Source organism: Mobula hypostoma, chromosome 22, assembly GCF_963921235.1.
Source record: "Mobula hypostoma chromosome 22, sMobHyp1.1, whole genome shotgun sequence".
NCBI classification, from domain to species: domain Eukaryota; kingdom Metazoa; phylum Chordata; class Chondrichthyes; order Myliobatiformes; family Myliobatidae; genus Mobula; species Mobula hypostoma.
This window is the reverse complement of record NC_086118.1, coordinates 24,736,347-24,756,521: the sequence shown is the minus strand read 5'-3', so window position 1 is coordinate 24,756,521 and position 20,175 is coordinate 24,736,347. Positions and strand designations below refer to the sequence as shown.

General features: G+C 43.6%; 1 protein-coding gene and 1 pseudogene across 1 annotated transcript; both read right to left on the bottom strand.

Annotated features, from left to right (window-relative positions):
• Window positions 1-2,380: 2,380 nt before the first annotated feature.
• LOC134336498 (apolipoprotein A-IV-like) lies at window positions 2,381-7,393 on the bottom strand (annotated as a pseudogene).
• Window positions 7,394-16,893: 9,500 nt separating this feature from the next.
• On the bottom strand, window positions 16,894-19,594 carry LOC134336497 (apolipoprotein A-IV-like). Its single transcript, XM_063030770.1, has 4 exons — window positions 19,553-19,594; window positions 19,183-19,279; window positions 18,643-18,754; window positions 16,894-17,977 (listed from the first exon to the last, which is right to left on the bottom strand). Exons 2-4 carry the CDS (start codon window positions 19,229-19,231, stop codon window positions 17,077-17,079), a joined length of 1,062 nt encoding a protein of 353 aa, XP_062886840.1. The 5' UTR covers window positions 19,232-19,279; window positions 19,553-19,594; the 3' UTR covers window positions 16,894-17,076.
• Between the last annotated feature and the right edge of the window lie 581 nt (window positions 19,595-20,175).

Below are 20,175 nucleotides of genomic sequence, written 5' to 3'. Positions count from 1 at the left end.
TTTGATGTCCACTTCTGGTATAAGCCATATTCCTTGTCCTATGGTTACTTTTTGCATTGTAAATCTTAAGGCTACTCTGTCCTGTATTACTCTTATCATTATCAGATTTTTCATCAACAGCATGCAGACTAGTGCTCTTTTTGAAATTGGAATTTGACTTTTTATCTTTATCTCTTCCCTGTGCAGTCTATTTATTTTTTTTCTGCCCAATATGCTTTTTATATGTTTCCTACTTTGTTCTATTCTGCAAGTTTTGACTCTAATCCTGGTCTAGTGTATGTGAACCCCTGCCATAACAGTCACACAATTTGCTTGGCCAGGTAGGTTCCTGTGTGCAACTCAATTGAATCTTTAGCTGCTGTTTCTATTGATACTTCAATTTCAACTGCTCTTTTAAATGTGAGTTGTGCTTCAGTAAGGAGCTGTTTTTGAATGCTTTCTTGTAAGATTCAACAAACTAAATAATCTCTCAGTGCATCAATAAGCTAATAACTGAACTGACAATGCTCAGACAATTTCTTCAATTCAGCTACTCAATTTCCTCAATTAAGATGAACTGGACTCCCATTCCTTTTTATCCACTTATGAAACATAAATCATTCTGCAAATGACAATAGTTTTGGTTCTATATGTTCCTGAATTACTTTCATAATATCAGCACAGCTCATTTCGGCTGGTTTATTTGGAGTATTTAAACTTCTAGGCAAACTTTAGGCTCATCCCATACTGTGTATGCCAAGCTGCTCGATCTGCTGGAGTATCCCAGACCATCAGACAAAGTTTTGAACCAGTGCTTTCATTTTAAACACACCTAGATGACCAGCACGTAGCTACTTCAACGTTTAGCTCTGAGTTTGGATGGTACAACAACTCTAAATCCCCACATAAAGCAACCCTCATCAAGGGCAAGTTCATATCGGCCCAGGAAAAAATTGGAATATTGGAGTTTCTGATGAACACTTCAGACATTTTTGGTGGTCATGTAGATTTGAGAGAGTGTGAGGTCTTTTCTAGTTTCCCTTTCGATCATCTCTGTTGTAATAGGAAGGCTTTCAATTGTGTTGGGTAGAATTTGTCAAGGGTGTCCTTTTTTGTAAATTTTTCTGGTAGTTCCATTTCCAAGGGTAAACAGGATAATCCATCAGCACTATCTGATTAATCATCCTCCTAAATTCAATCTTGCAATTGTGTCCTTCATGAAACCGAGCCCATCTCTGCACTCATGCTGTTGCTGTTAGTGGAACACCATTCTGTGGTTTGAAAATGGACACTAGTGGCTAATTATCAGTAACAAAAGGTAAACTTTCTCCCATACAAGTACTGGTTGAAGGATTTTACACCCCCAAACCGAACTTGAGGCTTTTCTGTCAATCTGTGCATAATTTTTCTCTGCAGAGGTAATGGAAGGTGATGCAGAGGCTATGGGGTGTTCACTTCCATCGCTCATAACATGTGACCTCACTCTACCTATACCACAGGTTGAGATGTTATAGGCAAACATTACTAGAAATGTGGATCATAATGTGTGAGTGCAGAGTCTGATGTCATCGTTTCCTTTACCCTTTTAGAAAGCCACCTCACACTGCTTTGTCCATTGCCATTGCTTCCCAATCTGCAGTAATGAGTTCATGGGGAGGAGCACAGTCGCCAGGTTTGACAAGAATCCGTCACAGTAGTTGACAAAGCTTCATAAGGATCACAACTGTGACACATCCCCAGGCCTTGGGGCATCCACCACTGCTTGAATTCTTTCAGCACACTTGTGTAATCCTGGTGTATCAATCATCTGATCAGAGTAAGTGATGCTTGGTTTAAGGAATTCACACTTGTCACATCGTGCTCTGAGCTCTTAATTTTCGAATCTTTTTAACACTGTCTTGAGTTTTTGAGATGTTCCTTGTCATCTTTACTGGCAACAATAATGTCATCCAGGTAACACTGAGTGCCCAGATAGCCTCGTAGCACCTGGTCCATAGCTTTCTGCCAGATTGCAGGTGCAAACACTCCTCCAAAAATAAGTCTATTATAGTGATAAAGCCTTTTGTGAGAGCTTATGGTAAGAAACGCTTTGGAATCTACTTCCATCTCCACCTGCAGTGGGCCTCAGCTAAATCCTCTTTGCTGAAATAATTTCCACTAGAAATGTTTGAAAAGATCTCTATCCTAGGCAGAGGGTATTGGTCTACTTTCAGTACTGGGTTGATGGTAACCTTAAAATCACCACAGATCATGTCAGACCCATTCTTCTTGGCTATTGGCATTGCCCATGTGCTGCACTCAATCTTGGAAATAATTCCTCCAGGCTCCTTGTGATCGAGTTCACTGGCTACTTTATCATGGATGGTATAAGAAACTGGACAAGCTTTATGGAACTCAGTTGTGGAGTTTTTATTAAACACGATTTTACTATTGATACATTTGAGTTTTCCAATGCCATTCTTTAACACTGCTGTGACATCTTTGAGTACCTTCATTAATTTGCCAAATCTTTCATCAGCATCATACAGATTAGTGTTCTTTTTGAAAATGCAATTTGACTTTATCTATTCCCTCTGTCATCATTTTATTTTTGTCTTCCCAACATGCTCTTTGTGTGTGTCCTACCTCATTGCATTTTTGCAAATTTTGCCTTTGAATCTGCATTGATCTGGTGTATGTGAACCTCTTTCACAGCAGTAAAACAATTTGTTCGGCCAGGCAGGTTTCTGTACAGACATTACAGTTTTATTCACTCTCACTTTCATTCCTGACCACAACTCAATTGCGTCTCTGACTGCTGTTTCCATTGATGCAGCGATTTCAACTCTTCTTTTAAATGTGATTTGTGCTTTAGTTAGGAGCTGTTTTGGAATGTTTTCTTGTAAGATTCCACAAACTAAATGATTTTTCTGCATTATTAAGCCCATCACTGATCTGACAATGCTCGGACAATCTCTTCAATTCAGCCACAGAAACTGAAAGGGACTCCTCTTACTTTTGATTCTGCTCATGGAACCTAAAGCATTCTGCAAACTACAATGGTCTTGGTTCTAAATGTTCTTGAATTACATTCATGATGTCAACAAAGCTTACTTTGGATGGTTTGGTTGGAGCAGTTAAACTTCTAAGCAAACTACAATTTCCACCTGTTGCACTCAGTAGCACTGGCAATCACTTTTCATTGGCTCTTTCATTTGCTTCAAAATACTGTTCAATTCATTCAGCGTACATCATCCAGTTATCCGTTGTACAATCCAACATGTCTATCTTTCCAATGTAGCCATCTATTTCTGCTTCATTTATTTATTATTATTGTTATCCCTATTACTGTTTATGATCCTGTGAATTTTGTATGTTTTCGGCTTCTTTTAACTGAAAAGTTTCTCTCCCCTTGTGAAGAAACACGTACAGTGTTTTTATTTAAACTCCAATACCTCTCTTTCTTGTGAAGAATAAAATATGCTATGCTTCAACAGGTAGGTTGTCATCTTGTACTCATTTTAAAACATCCTCAACATCACTGTTACATCCTATAACTCCAAAAACTAACTGAAAGAAAAGCACAAGAGCCTGGAGATACTTGTGCACTTAGTTTTAAGTTAGTGAGGTGGTCACATAGGAAATGGTGGAGTAATGATGTATACTATTCATGGGCTTCTTACATTTAACCAATAATGAATTATGTAAGCAAACCAAAGAATATTTGTGCTCAGTTCTGGTCGCCTCATGACAGGAAGGATGTGGAAACCATAGAAAGGGTGCAGAGGTACTGAGGAGGTTTGCAAGGATGTTGCCTGGATTGGGGAGCTTTCCTTATGAAAACAGGTTGAGTGAACTCGGAAACACAAGGAACTCTGCAGATGCTGGAAATACAAGCAACACACATCAAAGTTGCTGGTGAACGCAGCAGGCCAGGCAGCATCTCTAGGAAGAGGTACAGTCGATGTTTCGGGCCGAGACCCTTCGTCCTGACGTTAGTCCTGAAGCAAGGAAAACTTCACAAATATTAAAGCTTTATTGCAGGTATTTTATAGTTCACACTCCAAAATTTCAGTATTTGATTTTAATACTTTTCAGTCGAAAAACAATAAGTACTTTCGGCATATTACCATTTGAGATAGTAAGAGGACCCCTGAGTCTTGACACACAGTTTGATGGAGCCACATTCTACATCTCAATTAGTTCTGCAGATGCTGCCAGAAGTTGCCCCATAAAGTTGTGAGCTGGGTCTGAAGGTCCTGCTGAACATTGCCTCCATTCAGGACAAGTCTGTCCTGCATCTCCTTCACATTCTGACTGATGATTTGTTTCAGCTGCTCAGTGTAGGGAGCCAGGTTCTGATGGAACTCCTCGATTCCCTGGTTAACGTTGGTGTTGAAATTTTCAATGAATGGGCCCAGGTTCTGGTCCATGTTCTCGTTAAGTTTAGCCTTCAGTTCGATGATGTAAGGGTTCAGCCTTTGGTTCAGAACATCCACATGCTCATTGACTTTTGCCTGGAGCTTCTCGGCATATGGTTCAACCATCTGGGACATTTCTCCAATTTGTTGGTTCATCTTGATCTGGAGATCCTTGGCATAGGGGGACAAGCTATTGCGAAGCTCCTGGACATTCTCGTTAAACCTGGAGTGGAATTCAGCAGCTTTGGCAGCCACATTCTGCCTGAGGCTGTCCATGTTTTCATCAATCTTCATCTGGAGCTCCTCAGCGTAGGGAGTCAGGACTTCCCTCAGGTTCTCTGTGCTCACTTCCAATCTGGCCTGTAGCTCTTCAGTAAAGGGAGTCAACTTCTGCCGAAGGTCCGCTGTATTCTTATGCAGCTGTGGCCCAGGTCTTCAGCAAAAGGGGTCAACTTCTGATGAAATTCTTCAATGTTCCTGCTGATCTTCTGATGAACTCCATCAGCAAATGGAGCAAGTTTCTCCCTCAGGTCTTTCAGCTGTTCTCTTATCTGCTGGCAAAGGCTCTCAATGTCTACTGTCATCTTCTCATGAAGACCATCGGTGTAAGGAGCCAACTTCTGTCGGAGATTCTCAGCATAGTCATTGACAGTCTGCAGATGATCCTGAATAAGGTGACTGGAAAAGAAGAGACAGTTGTTTCTTATTCTCATTACAGGAAAGAGATACATTTAGACAGAGCTACGTACATGGCTGGTTCTGAAACAAATGCACACTGGAAAGGAGAGCTTATAAAGGATATTCTGGATCACAAAATCTTCTGAGGATAACTATAGATTTTCATTGCAGAGGGAGGATGTGAGTCACACAATAGTTTTCATTCAATCTATTATTACCTATCTGTTAAGTTTTGCTGGGTATCTGTTCCACAAGCCCTGATGAGTTTACCCCTTTTATCATTTATTCTCATTCTTGTTTGTTTTTAAACTTGCTGGGGATCCTTCACTTTAATATTACAGCACAGTGGTTATGTTCCTGGTAAAACCAATCTACAAAACCATGACGATTAATCTGAAATAATGAATTCAGCTCCTCGTGAAAAACATTTACATCTAGAATTCAAAATATCACTCTTGTTATAGCAGATTGACTGTGTTATTATAGAAGTCCATAATGTCCTTAAGGGAAGGAAATCTGTGTCCACAGTTGAGACTTCACTGGCATCTTAAACTGGTCAATTAACAAATAGAGCTGGACAATAATGTTGGTGAGGATCAGATTCTATAAAATTATTGTAAAGAAACTCTCGGACTGTTGCAGTGTTCCAGTCCTAAGGCATGCCTGGCCAGCTCCTTGCTCAATAGACGTTGCTGATCTGTTCTTAGTACCCATTAAAACCCCAAATGCTCACTTGAGTTGCTGTCCGATTTCTGAGCTCTGGATCAGCTCGACACTATCCTGGGCTTCCTCAGTCATTTGGCTGATGTAATTCCAGAAGGCATCTCGAACCTGATCTCCATTGCTCTCAGCCCGACAGCCTATGGGAAGGAAAATTTGAGGTGATCAGAGTAGGAACACAGCAGGAACATTCCACAACATCTACTGTTCATTCAACCAAATGATGTGTAACAAGACTTCACACTGTATCTTGCTGATCACTCCTCTTTGGGGATATACTGTAGCTGAATGAGTCATTGAGTAAAATCCCAGGTCTTTGATTATTTGTAACGTGGATTTAAGACGTACGCAGTAAGGGGAGGAACAAGTTGCACCCAGGAGCCGATGTGTGGAGGAATAGACAATGCAAGGGGCTCCAGAATTCAGATCAGAGCTAAAATCAGGTGCACGTCAGTGAAGTGAAGCTAGTGAGTCCAAGGTCAATCAAGAACCATCTTTGAAGACTGGAAATGGCAATAAAATCCCAGTCATCGTCCCAGAATAAGAGAACAGGAATATTTGAATCTCATACCTGTGAGAAAGGCAGCAGCCAGAAGCAGGAGGATTGCTTTGGGAAACATGGTGGTGTTCTCAAATGATATTGAGTATGGCAGATTAGTTCTGTATCCCTTTGCAGTCAATCTGTGAAAAGAAATAGCGATCAGAGTTAGTCCAGGGTTTAAACCCACATGGAAAATCTACCCGAGTATTACTGCCCCCTTCTGAACTCTATCTGTTATACAAGGAGTCAGCATCCAGCCCTTTGAACCTGTTCAGTTATTGAGATTAAAGCTGATCTTTGAGCTCACCACCATTTTCCTGCACTGTATCAATATCGCTAGGTTCCCATGGCAACCAGAAATATATCCATATCTGCTTTGAATGAGCTTAGTGACTGAGCCCTCCAGACTTCCAAAGTCCTACTGACCTCTAATTTACAATATTCCTTCTTTTCGATGTCCTTAATGGCACACCCTTTGCTCTGAAACTCCGACCCCACCCCGGGATCCTAAACTCTTCAGCCAGAGAAAGTATCCTGCATACATCTAGCCTGTGACGTGTCAGTAATAAAACCATAAATCACAGGAGCAGAATTGAGCCTTTTGGCCCATCGAATTCGCTCGTCCATTCAATCAAAACTGATTTATTTTCTCTCTCAGACCCATTCTCTTACATTCTCCCCATAAACTTTGATCCCATACTAATGAAGAACCTATCAAACTCCCAGTTTATTATACCCTGTAACATTACAGAAACATAGAAAGCTGTTCTTTAGTTTCTATGCCTTGACCAATTGCCTGATCAGTGAAGCTGTCCATAGAGAGTAGTTAAAAGGATAAGCAGGCAAGCTCGCTGGGGTGGAGAAAAGTGAGCGTCAGGGCTCCTCTCACCTGTTTCTGCTGCGTTCTTCCAGGAGATCTGTGTGGCAGCCCACAGATGCTCACTCTATATAAGGGCACCTTATCAGCAGCTGATAACAAAGTTGGTACATTTGTGTTCGACTCGTGGACTTTCCCTGAAAACCAGGAGAATGTGGAGCTTCCAACAAGAATGTTACTCTGAACTGCTGCCTTCACCATGACTCCAACTCAACCTGAGAGGGCAAATTCCATTCAAGATTAGATTTTCAGTCCAAAGGCCATGATTTGTTATTATGTAACATTAGATCACTCTATGGACTTGGGGTGAGGTATTTTGAAATACAGGGAGAGTCTGTCATCATTGGCAGCAGGTTAGGTAACCTGAGAACATTGATTCGAGATCATCAGCAAAGGAAGCAGATGGGAGATGTAGGAATAATGAGTTGCTGGCATCTGGAATGAATCTTGTGGAGCGGATGGAAAGAGTCTCCCCTTGCCTCCGCAAATAGATCGAGAGGAAGCAAATTGTAAAGCCATGTGGAAAGTGTGATGATTGGAATTAATTCCTTGGACAGAAATGCTGGGCCTAACAAGGTCCTGTCTGAGATAAAAGAATCTATGATTTTGTATCGTTTTACCTGCTAAGGCCTTAAAGTTCTCCATGTGAACATATTCACACAAGACGATCACTGCTGCTTAAACCTGCGACCTCATGGTCACAGAGTCACACAGCACAGAAACAGGCCTTTGGCCAATGGTGTCCTTGACAAACAACAGCCTACATTAACACTATATTAACTGCATTTTTAAATTCTTCCCACATTCCATTCAAATCTCCTCATATTCTAACCGTCTATCGGCAATTTACAATGTCCAATAACCTACCAACCTGTCTGACTTTGAGGTGTGTCAGGAAAAGGAGCATTTGAAGGAAACCCACTTTGCTTCATGTACAACGTGCAAACTGCACACAGAGCCCTGAGTCCACTGTGAATCCAATGGGGAAAATGAAGCCCCGTGTCTGTGAATCTACAAGTTCACTGGACGCTGGAGGCCCAGAGGCCTGTCCTGGGGTTGGACAACTGTTTGTTTGTGTGTGTAGGAGGGAGGAACAGGGATTGTTTTGCTGTAGTTGTTTTGTTGCTTGTGTGTTTTGTCTTGCTCTGCGAAGCGTTGTGGGCATGTTGTGTTGGTGTTGGAATGCATAGCGATACTTGCAGGCTGCCGTAGATTGTGTTGGCTGTTAACGGAAATGTCTGTTTTGATGTACACATGATGTATAGATGGATCTGAAGCTGACAGTGCCCAAGGTCAGGGTTGAACCCAGATGGGGACACCATGGGACAGTAGCTCCACTCGATGCAGAGTTGACCTGTTAATACTGTGTCAAGTGGCTGATGCCTTTTGTGAGTTATTAAAGGCTGCAAAAAATATGGGACGTGACACTAAATGAGTTTGGGGAAACTGTGAAAATGTGGCACTGCGTCCAGATGTCAAATTACATGAACAGGTTGTTCAGGTAAATGATACTTGAGGAAAATGGTAGACTGGAGTATGGCTGGATATATTGGAAGGTTAAATTGTGACAAGACGCAGGATTGTTTAATGCATACTTGAAGCAAATGGAGATTTTTTTCCCCCTGCGGTAATGATATTATAGTGCAGTGGAAAGAGGAGAAAATGAGCAGAACAGGGCGATTTACTCAAGAAAGAAAACTAGTATGTAGAAATTAATTTGAACAGTGGTATTTCATTTATTGGTAGGTATTTGATCTACTCACTGAGGCAGTTACGATATTAGGCACTCACTTTAATCCAGTGCATTCAGAAACTGTCTAAAGCTATAAATCTGGTAACTAAAACTAAGAGCCAATCGAAGGAAGGAATTGGAGAAACCATCACTGACTGGAATAACCTGCAAATTGCTAATTGTGGGATCCTCGGAGATTTAGCAGTTATCTGTAGACTTACACTTGATCTCACTCAGGCTCACACTGAATATCATGTGTAAAATTAGCATTTCTGTGAAAAAACTATCAAAAACCACGAGGGAATTTTGTTCTTTGCTAGATGCAGATATGAATGTATGTACTGCATGTAAACAAACTGACTGGGCAAAGTAAGTATCTTTTTCAGTAGGAACAACAGGAATTCTGCAGATGCTGGAAATTCAAGCAACATACATCAAAGTTGCTGGTGAACACGGCAGGCCAGGCAGCATCTCTAGGAAGAGGTGCAGTCAACGTTTCAGGCCGAGACCCTTCGTCAGGACTAACTGAAGGAAGAGTGAGTAAGGGATTTGAAAGTTGGAGGGGGAGGAGGAGATCCAAAATGATAGGAGAAGACAGAAGGGGGAGGGATGGAGCCAAGAGCTGGACAGGTGATTGGCAAAAGGGATACGAGAGGATCATGGGACAGGAGGTCCGGGAAGAAAGACAAGGTGGGGGGGACCCAGAGGAAGGGCAAGGGGTATATTCAGAGGGACAGAGGGAGAAAAAGGAGAGTGAGAGAAAGAATGTGTGTATAAAAATAAGTAACAGACGGGGTACGAGGGGGAGGTGGGGCATTAGCGGAAGTTAGAGAAGTCGATGTTCATGCCATCAGGTTGGAGGCTACCCAGACGGAGACGGAGGAATTGCGAAAAGGGGATGATAGTGGAGGAAGGGAAGCCCCTTTCTTTAAAAATCCCCTTCTCGCAATTCCTCCGTCTCCGCCGTATCTGCTCTCAGGATGAGGCTTTTCATTCTAGGACGAGGGAGATGTCTTCCTTTTTTAAAGAAAAGGGCTTCCCTTCCTCCACTATCAACTCTGCTCTTAAACGCATCTCCCCCATTTCACGTACATCTGCTCTCACTCCATCCTCCCGCCACCCCACTAGGAATAGGGTTTCCCTGGTCCTCACCTACCACCCCACCAGCCTCCAGGTCCAACGTATTATTCTCCGTAACTTCCACCACCTCCAACGGGATCCCACCACTAAGCACATCTTTCCCTCCCGCCCCCCTGCATTCCGCAGGGATCGCTCCCTATGCAACTCCCTTGTCCATTCGTCCCCCCCATCCCTCCCCACTGATCTCCCTCCTGGCACTTATCCGTGTAAGCGGAACAAGTGCTACACATGCCCTTACACTTCCTCCCTTACCACCATTCAGGGCCCCAAACGGTCCTTCCAGGTGAGGCAACACTTCACCTGTGAGTCGGCTGGGGTGATGTACTGCGTCCGGTGCTCCCGATGTGGCCTTTTATATATTGGCGAGATCCGACGCAGACTGGGAGACCGCTTTGCTGAACACCTACGCTCTGTCCGCCAGAGAAAGCAGGATCTCCCAGTGGCCACACATTTTAATTCCACATCCCATTCCCATTCTGACATGTCTATCCACGGCCTCCTCTACTGTAAAGATGAAGCCACACTCAGGTTGGAGGAACAACACCTTATATTCCGTCTGGGTAGCCTCCAACCTGATGGCATGAACATCGACTTCTCTAACTTCCGCTAATGCTCCACCTCCCCCTCATACCCCATCTGTTACTTATTTTTATACACACATTCTTTCTCTCACTCTCCTTTTTCTCCCTCTGTCCCTCTGAATATACCCCTTGCCCATCCTCTGGGTTCCCCCACCCACCTTGTCTTTCTTCCCGGACCTCCTGTCCCATGATCCTCTCGTATCCCTTTTGCCTATCACCTGTCCAGCTCTTGGCTCCATCCCTCCCCCTCCTGTCTTCTCCTATCATTTTGGATCTCCCCCTCCCCCTCCAACTTTCAAATCCTTTACATTTTCAGTGGGACTTGGTCATGTGAAAGTCAGGAAGCCACAGTACTGTTGTCAAGGCAACCATTCAGATCAAATACATATTCAAGTCAGCTTATTGCTTGAACTGAACGAAGTGGGACACATTGGACAAGTCTGCAAGTTGATAAACTGATAAAGTGTCACATCAAATATTACTGTGAAAATAAAATTTACAGGCAGAAGAGGTAATGTTTCATATAGAAAACAGGATAGTTAACAGAAAAAGCCAAGAGTTCGCATAAATGGTACTTTTCTGGTCAGAAGGATGAAATGGCTTGTGTGTCTCAGTGTGTCTTAAGACGAGTACAACTGGCCTGGATAAAGTTACGATGTTAAATTTGTCAGTGACACAACTGGTGTGAAAGCAAGTTGTGAAGAGGATGTAAGAGGTGACAAAATGTATGGTGGAAATTGTGGTATTGTCCTTTTTAGTAGGAAAAATAAAAGATATACAGTACGTGATGTAATTGGTGGGTTTAGGTGATACAGAAGGATCTTGGTGTCCTAGAGCATGGATCAGAAAAGATGAAAATAAAGCTACAGCCAGTAAATAAGAACATAGAAATCTACAGCACATTACAGGCCCTTCAGCCCATAATGTTGTGCCGACCACGTAATTTACTCTTAAAACTGCCTAGGATTACCATAGCCCGCTATTTCTCTCAGCTCCATGTGCTTAAGAGTCTCTTGAAACACCCTATTGTATCCGCCTCCACCACCGTCGCTGACAGTGCATTCCACACACCTACCACTCTGTGTGGAAAAACTTGCCCCTGACATTCCCTCTGTACCTACTTCCAAGCACCTTAAAACTATGCCCCTCGTGCTAGTCATTTCAGCCCTGAGGAAAATCCTCTGGCTATCCAGACAATCAATGCTTCTTATCATCTTATACACCTGAGAAAGCTCACAAAATGGAGTATTATTTATTGTCAGAGGGGTTGCATTCACTAGTGGGCAGATTATTCTTCAGTTAGATGGGGTATGAGTGAGACCACATCTGGAATGGTGTGCATAGTTCAATTAAACAAGGACAGGAGCTGCTCAGTGGAGACAATATCTGAAATGGGTGTGTTGTCTCATGAGGAAAGACTGAACCGGTTATCTTTTGTGTGTGCACTTTAGAAAACTGAGAGGTGGCCTAATTGAAACATATAAGGGATCTTGACAGGATAAATGGGAGAGGATATTTTTGCCTTGTGGGATATCTGAAACTGGAATTAGTGTTAGAATAAGGGTTTTGTCTTAGCGGATTTTGAATCTTTAGAGTTCTTTTCCTCAGATAGTGGTTGCTGACACTTGCCCCTGGTTTGCTGTGGGCCACTGTGGGTTGTGCTGCATTAACACGGGCCGCTGTGAGATCAATGGTGGCTGTTGCTGCCCCCAATGCGTCTGCATCCTGGAGCTTCCCTGGCGGAGACCGTGGCTTCTGCACGGAGGTAGGGAGTTGCCCCTGGCACATTCACACATGCCCTCCCCCCCCAGTGGGACAGCAGGTCCAGCCAATTATGCAGGACTCCTAGAAGTCAGCTGGCCACACCTCATGCTTCACTGTGGTTTTCTCCACTGCGACGCGCAGCCACCTCTTTCTTCACATCGCCGCACAGTCACCTGTGACCGTAGCCAGCTGGACCGCCATCGTTGTACACGCAGGCAGGATTGGCTGGTCCCTGCTGGGGAGGACTCCGGGACAGATGATGGTGCTGGTCGACTCTGTGCCTACTGATGCACGGCATCTGATGCCCTCCACCACGCAGGCCACGTACAAGCCATGCTCTTCACCCAAATGGCCCACCCGGAGAGGCAACAACGGAAGGATTCTGCTGGAAGTCTCAGGTATTGCCACCCACTTGGCATTTCCCATTGGCTGCACTGGGCTGCGGTGTGGTGCTGGTGCTGGGCAATTCCTGGCCACTTGGCCTGCCTTGCCACATTGGTAGCAGAGATCGTACCGTGGCCTATGGCAGGGTCTGCACAGTGCTGGTTATACCTGTCTCACTGGCTCCAGCTTGTCTGTTTCCTCCTCTGCCTTGCTGACAGAAGCCTGGGCTCGTGGTGTGCGGGGCGATGCTGGAACACTTTGGGGGCTAAAATCGGTTTTGCCCTCTTTGCCTTTGCTGGTGCCATGCTTCTGAATGCACTTGGGTATCAGCACCTTTAGAAAGGTGTGAAGGGCAAGCTCTTTCTGGGTTGCAGGAGGGAACTGGGGGTAGCCATGCCAAGCACAGTGATGGAGATCTGCTGCAAGTGCCCCCAGGCTTTCTCTCACATGGTTCTGCCTGCTGCCAGTTCTTCCCTCAATGCTTCCTCCAATGGCCTCAGCTCGAAACACCATCTCAGCACCATGATGAGGGCCCTGTAGTTACGCTGCTCAGCCGATATTAGGTCGAGGAGGGCCCGCAGGGCATCCCCTCCAGCGCCAGGGCAAGGTGTACTGTCGTCTTGGTGGGGCTCCATCTGCTGTGCCATGTCGTAAGTTTCACTTGCGCCATGTAAGGCTCCAAGCGGCTGGTACCATTGTATCTGGGAGCTTCATGGTGGACCTTATGGTGTGAACTCCTGAGGCCATTTGGTTGTCCTCTTGTTCCAGGGGCATCGGTGGTGCCTGCCATATTGCCCGTCCTTCCATGGCTGCGACGTCTTGGGTTCTGCATGGGCTGAGAGTGAGGCAGGTGATATGCTCCGCTGTGTGCCCCAGACTTTGGAGCCTGGGTATGCTCGCCCCATCGGGGATCCTTGGAAAAGCACCATGCTCGGTTCCCAAGTCCTCCCTTCGGGTCTGCGTCCCGTCTTCAAGAGCCTGGCCTGATGGTGCGGGGGAGGCATACTACTCAGTCCTTCGACTTATTCCCCAGATTTTAAGGCATTCTATTTGACGTCGTAGTTCTTCAATCTCGCCGTCAATTTCTAATCCCACTCCTGACACCAGCGAGGTGAGCATTCGGTCCATGATAACAGATCAGAAATGCTCAACTGCCAGTTTTATTGCGACAAGTACAAAAACTGACCAGGCACTATGGCCCGGGGAGAGAAGCCACTCAATCACACACAGACAGGGGAGGTGATTATTACAAACCCTGGTTATGTCAGGGTGACCCACAAACGCACATTAGAATAACCCGAGCTGAAAGGTAACAATAAATTAACTTGAACATCCCACTATAATCCCACGAAAGCATTTTAAACAAGTACAATAAATAGTACTGGCTGCTAGGAGTTCTGGCCAGGACCACATGCCCCCCCCCCCCCCACCACGACCAGAGCGCGACAATATATTTAACAGAACACTATGAGTACTAATGATAACAGTCCACCACCGTCCCACAGAAAGGACGTAAGCATATGAAGCAGTCACAGAGGTGTAGTCTGCTCAATACTGAAATGAGTGACTAAGAAATAGTAACCTTCCCAAATCTAAGAAACTTTGGAAAATTAAAACCATTGTATCAATTCTCACTTGCCACTTCTTTCAAGACTCTTGACAGAACCAGGTCATTTCAGCTTTGAGAAGAGAAGCTTGGGTTGTTTTCTTTGGGAGTTGACTGAGGGGTGTAAAATTATGAGGATCTACAGTAAAGAGGTAGGACTGATTTTTTTTTCCTTCAAAGAGCAACAAAAGCCAAGTGGCATAGAGGGGAGATGAGAAATGGTTTTCACCTCGAGGGTGTTAAGTGTCTTGAACTCACTATCCAAAAGGGTAACAGAAGGAGAAACCCTCTTTATATTGAAAAACTACTTGATTTACACTGGTGAGTGTTATGGACCTTCTAGCTAGGATTAGGCTGGTTCACAATGTTTTGGCTACAACAGAACGGCCTGGGGGAATTAACAGGATATTATTGCCTGATTCTGTCCTTAGCTTTGGCGCAACTGTGATTACATTTATGACTGCAGAAATCCCAATCTGACCTTCTAAGTCTTAAATTAACTGTCACTATGGGCTTGTGACCTTTCTACCTTCAACTCATGTGGCTGAGTTATTACTAGTGTCATGGACTTGGCTCTGGGTAACTTGCCTGAAGAATTATTCTGTTCTCTGGTGCTGCAAGCTGAACACCACTTAAAATCAATGATGTATTTAGGGTGGGAACCCATGACTCTGATATAGCAGTAGATATGGAAAATTCCACTGACGTGGAAGTAGAAGCTCCAGGGTCAAACCCGGCAAAGTACCGAGGGAAAAACCAAAGTTATAAGCCTGAAGGTAGAAGTAGGGGCTCAAAATAGTCATGGGAGTCCAAAGGAATCATGAAGACACGGGTTACCAGGGTGAGAAATCTGTGCAAGTCTGGAAGTTGAGGTCTGAAGGTCAAACCCATGATCAGTGTCCTGTGAAGTCTGAAGTTGGAGGCCCAATGCCTGTGAGTCTGAGAATCCAGAGACAAGGCCTGGAGGCCCAAGGGTGAACTACTCTGGGTTTGGAGGCCTGTCAGGGTGTGTGAATGGGTGAGATGGATAGAAAAGGGGTTTGTTTTGTTGCTATTGTCTCTTCTAATTTGCTGTTGTTGCTCCTTGTGTTATTTATTGGAATGTTGTGGGCCAGTGATGTTAGTGATGAATTATGTGGAAACACTTGGTGCCCCAGCACACCCTTGGGTTGTGTTCATTGTTAACACAAATATGATAAATAAATCTGAATCTGTATCTGTCTCTCTTGAAATGACTTCTTTTCTGCTCCACTGGATTATCTGCATCCTTAAACTCTCTGTTTGCACTTCCAATTCCATCGATTCTCACTCTCTGATCTTTTAATTGCACCTAGACACCTTATTCCTTGCACTGAGCATAAACTCTTGTTCCCACTGTCCAGTCCCTGATCGTAGTGATCTTCAGGCTTTCAACAAGCTTGTAATAAGCAGCTGGCATGAATGGGTAAGTGTTCATCAGAGATCCGCAGTCACCTGCACAGAACATATCAGGTACCCAAACATGGTTCTGGTGTGGTGTGGGACAGTGTGTGTACAGATATGGTGTGTATGTATGGGTTTGGGCTCTGTGTTTAGAAAAGGATGTGCTGGCAGTTGGAGAGGGTCCTGAGGAGGTTCACAACAATGATCCTGGGAATGAAAGTGCTATCATATGAGGAGCGTTTGATGGCTTTGGGCCTGTACTCACTGGAGTTCAGAAGATTGCGGGGGAATCTGATTGAAATCTAACAAATATTGCAAGGCTTAAAGGGAGTACTTCTGAAGTGGATGTTTCCAATTGTCGAAGACTCTAGAACCAAAGGGCACAGACTCAGAATAGAAGGACACCCCTTTAGAACAGAGATGAGGAGGAATATCTTCAGCCATAGGGTGGTTAATCTGTGGAATTCATTATCACATGCAGGTATGGAGGCCAAGTAATTGGGAATATTTAAAGTGGAGGTAGGTCAATTCTTTATTAGTAGCTGTGTCAAAGGTTTCAGGGAGAAGGCAGGAGAATCAGGTGAGAGGGAAAATAAAACAGTCATGATTGAATGGTGAAGCAGAATTGATGTGCCAAATGGCCTAATTCTGTTCCTACGTCTTACAGATCTTGCACTCTAAACATTGAAGTTAGCAGGTTCCGTTGCCTGCTGAAATGACCTGTTCAAATATATATACAGGATTGAAGTTGTATTAGAATCTTTGAAACACTGATTGAATTACTGATGTTAAGTATGGTTGAAATACTTTATGAAGGCTGTCCAAGCTGCAGAAGGAGCAGATTTCCATCAAAGATATGGCAGAATAGGGCAGGTGTGATTTCAATAAGTATCTCCAAAAATTGCATTGTACCAATGCTTGTCAGAGATATTTGCAGTAATTGGGGAAACGTGTGGGAAAATGGGATGTAGTGTGTTGGACGAATTGGATGAATTGCTTTGTTCTGTGCAGTATGATTTACATAGTTCTAGTGATAACTATTTTCGACCATTAGTAAAGCAAGAAAAACTTCTCAGATATTAAAGCTTTATTGCAGGTATTTTATAGTTCACACTCCAAAATTTCAGTATTTGATTTTAATACTTTTCAGTCGAAAAACAATTAAGTACTTTCGGCATATTACCATTTGAGATAGTAAGAGGACTCCTGAGTCTTGACACACAGTTTGATAGAGCCACATTCTACATCTCAATTAGTTCTGCAGATGCTGCCAGAGGTTGCCCCATAAAGTGGTGAGCTGGGTCTGAAGATCCTGCTGAACATTGCCTCCATTCAGGACAAGTCTGTCCTGCATCTCCTTCACATTCTGACTGATGATTTGTTTCAGCTGCTCAGTGTAGGGAGCCAGGTTCTGATGGAACTCCTCGATTCCCTGGTTAACGTTGGTGTTGAAATTTTCAATGAATGGGCCCAGGTTCTGGTCCATGTTCTCGTTAAGTTTAGCCTTCAGTTCGATGATGTAAGGGTTCAGCCTTTGGTTCAGAACATCCACATGCTCATTGACTTTTGCCTGGAGCTTCTTGGCATATGGTTCAACCATCTGGGACATTTCTCCAATTTGTTGGTTCATCTTGATCTGGACATCCTTGGCATAGGGGGCCAAGCTATTGCGAAGCTCCTGGACATTCTCATTAAACCTGGAGTGGAATTCAGCAGCTTTGGCAGCCATATTCTGCCTGAGGGTGTCCATGTTTTCATCAATCTTCACCTGGAGCTCCTCAGCGTAGGGAGTCAGGACTTCCCTCAGGTTCTCAGTGCTCACTTCCAATCTGGCCTGTAGCTCTTCAGTAAAGGGAGTCAACTTCTGCCGAAGGTCCGCTGCATTCTTACGCAGCTGTTGGCCCAGGTCTTCAGCAAAAGGGGTCAACTTCTGATGAAATTCTTCAATGTTCCTGCTGATCTTCTGATGAACTCCATCAGCAAATGGAGCAAGTTTCTCCCTCAGGTCTTCCAGCTGTTCTCTTATCTGCTGGTGAAGGCTCTCAATGTCTACTGTCATCTTCTTATGAAGACCATCGGTGTAAGGAGCCAACTTCTGTCGGAGATTCTCAGCATAGTCATTGACAGTCTGCAGATGATCCTGAATAAGGTGACTGGAAAAGAAGAGACAGTTGTTTCTTATTCTTGTTACAGGAAAGAGATACATTTAGACAGAGCACCTTGCAAGTCCAATTGTCAAACATACCATGCAGAAGATTGGATGGTTTACAATAAGAAAGACATTGGGATCAGAAAACCTTTTGGAATTAATTGCACATGTTCTTTAGTAACACAGGACAGGATGCAATTACAGTTATGTACAGACATGGGAAATGTTGGCCTGAATGGATCTGTGTTGGGGAAGTGGCAGATATCAGATACAGCATTGGTATGGTTGAAGGCTTGTGTCTGATGTCTGCTACTTCCTGCACACGGATCTATTTGGATCTACATTTTCCATGGCTGTATTTAACTGTAGCTGCATCTGGCTTCAAATAAAGCTGTTCCTATTCCTGAATGTATACCTGCTTATACACATAGCTATAGGCATTGATCTGATTTCATTACACGAATAAACGTTACTTTGCTGAGATACTTTCAGCATGTGCCAGAAGCAACATTTGTCATTTCAAACACCAGTTTCATTGCTATTTGATCTCAAACTGGCAGAGAAAGCCGTATTTTAGCTTTTCGGTCAATATTTTCCTGTGCTGCTATGTCCAGGTGTGTCCCAGCTAGCACAACTTCTGTAACTATTCCTAATATTGCTGACACTCACTTGACTTGTTGGCTGATTTCTGAGCCTTCATTTAGGTCATTGTTGGTCAATTGGCTGATGTAATCCCAGAGTGCATCACGAATCTGCTCTCTATTGAGTTCAGCTTGGGAACCTGTATGAAAGAAAAGGAAAGCAGCGTTTCACAGTGGCAACACAGGAACAAGTTCAATATACCTAGTATTCATTTAGCAAGCAATCAGTTTGTAAGGGCCATGCAACTTCACCATAACACACTCCGTATTGAAGGGATAATCAGGTACTCCTCCCAGGAGATGAGGTTAGATGATTTTAGAGTAAAATAATTTGTCTTTTGGGACCTGTTTTAAAATCTTTCCAGACTGAGTGTTGAAACAAGTCTTTCCCCAAAGAGGAACCAAATTGTAGAACCAATGGTTGCTAAGCTCAGACCTTGAGCTTAAAACTGGGCTCAACAGTTGTGTGCGCATCTGGTGTCCAAGGTGCACAAGCTCGAGAGAAACACTAAACACCTAACAGTATAAAAAATATTTAAAACAAAGGATTAAATATAGAATCTCATACCTGTCATGAAAATAGCAGCAGCTAATATAAGGATCGTCCCTTGATTCATGATGGATTTCACACACTAAGTAGAATTCCTGCTCTCTTTTCAAAAAATCTGTGAAAATAAATGAAAAGATTTAGATCAATATTCAACACCTATTCCTTCATCAACAGTTATTCATTTTTAAGTGGAACATTTTCTTACTGATAACTGAGAACCCTGACTTGTATAAATGGCATCCCGTGTATTCTTATCTCCCATTGCATACTGTAGCAGACAATTGTACCCTGCCACACAATTGAAAACAGAAAGCTGAATTCTTGACACAGTACATTTGACTTTATGCAAAGACATTTGCTGAACAGAGGCACAGCTAAGTGTACATACACTGTGCCCCTTAATTAGACCCCATCACACAGATGGTGTATCCAGGGCTTCTCTCACCTTCCTCTTCTCTTGAAGCTGTGTCTCAGACCACAGACCTGCCTGTTTTTAAAGGTACTTTATCAGCAGTTGATGACCAGTTAGTCTGCTTCAGTTGGTGGACTTTCCCTGTTACCCAAGACAACGTGGAGCTTCCAACCACACTGTCACTCTGAACTGTGATGTGTTTCCTTGAATATGTCTCCATCTCAACTGACAGGGGCAAACTCCAATCAAATGGCATGTCTCCGTACAAAGGCCGTACTTTGATAGCATGCAACAGTTGAATATTCTATGTATTTTGATAGAGTAAGTGTGTTTGGTGATAATTAAATAAGAACCAAAGAAAGATGAGGGGAATTAAGGCAGTGAATATAATGATTGAAAAATTCAGCTACAATCATTCTAACAAGTATGTAATCCCTGTTGCCTAATGTACTTCCAGTAGGATTGTATAAGGCCTATAATTAATGCTTCTTCTGAATTTTCAGTATTTTGATGCTTACCAGTTCAATTCAATCCAGGTTGTCCCCAGATTAGGGAGGTTTCCAAACAATTTGCAAGTTAGAAATGCAGTTCCCACTCAG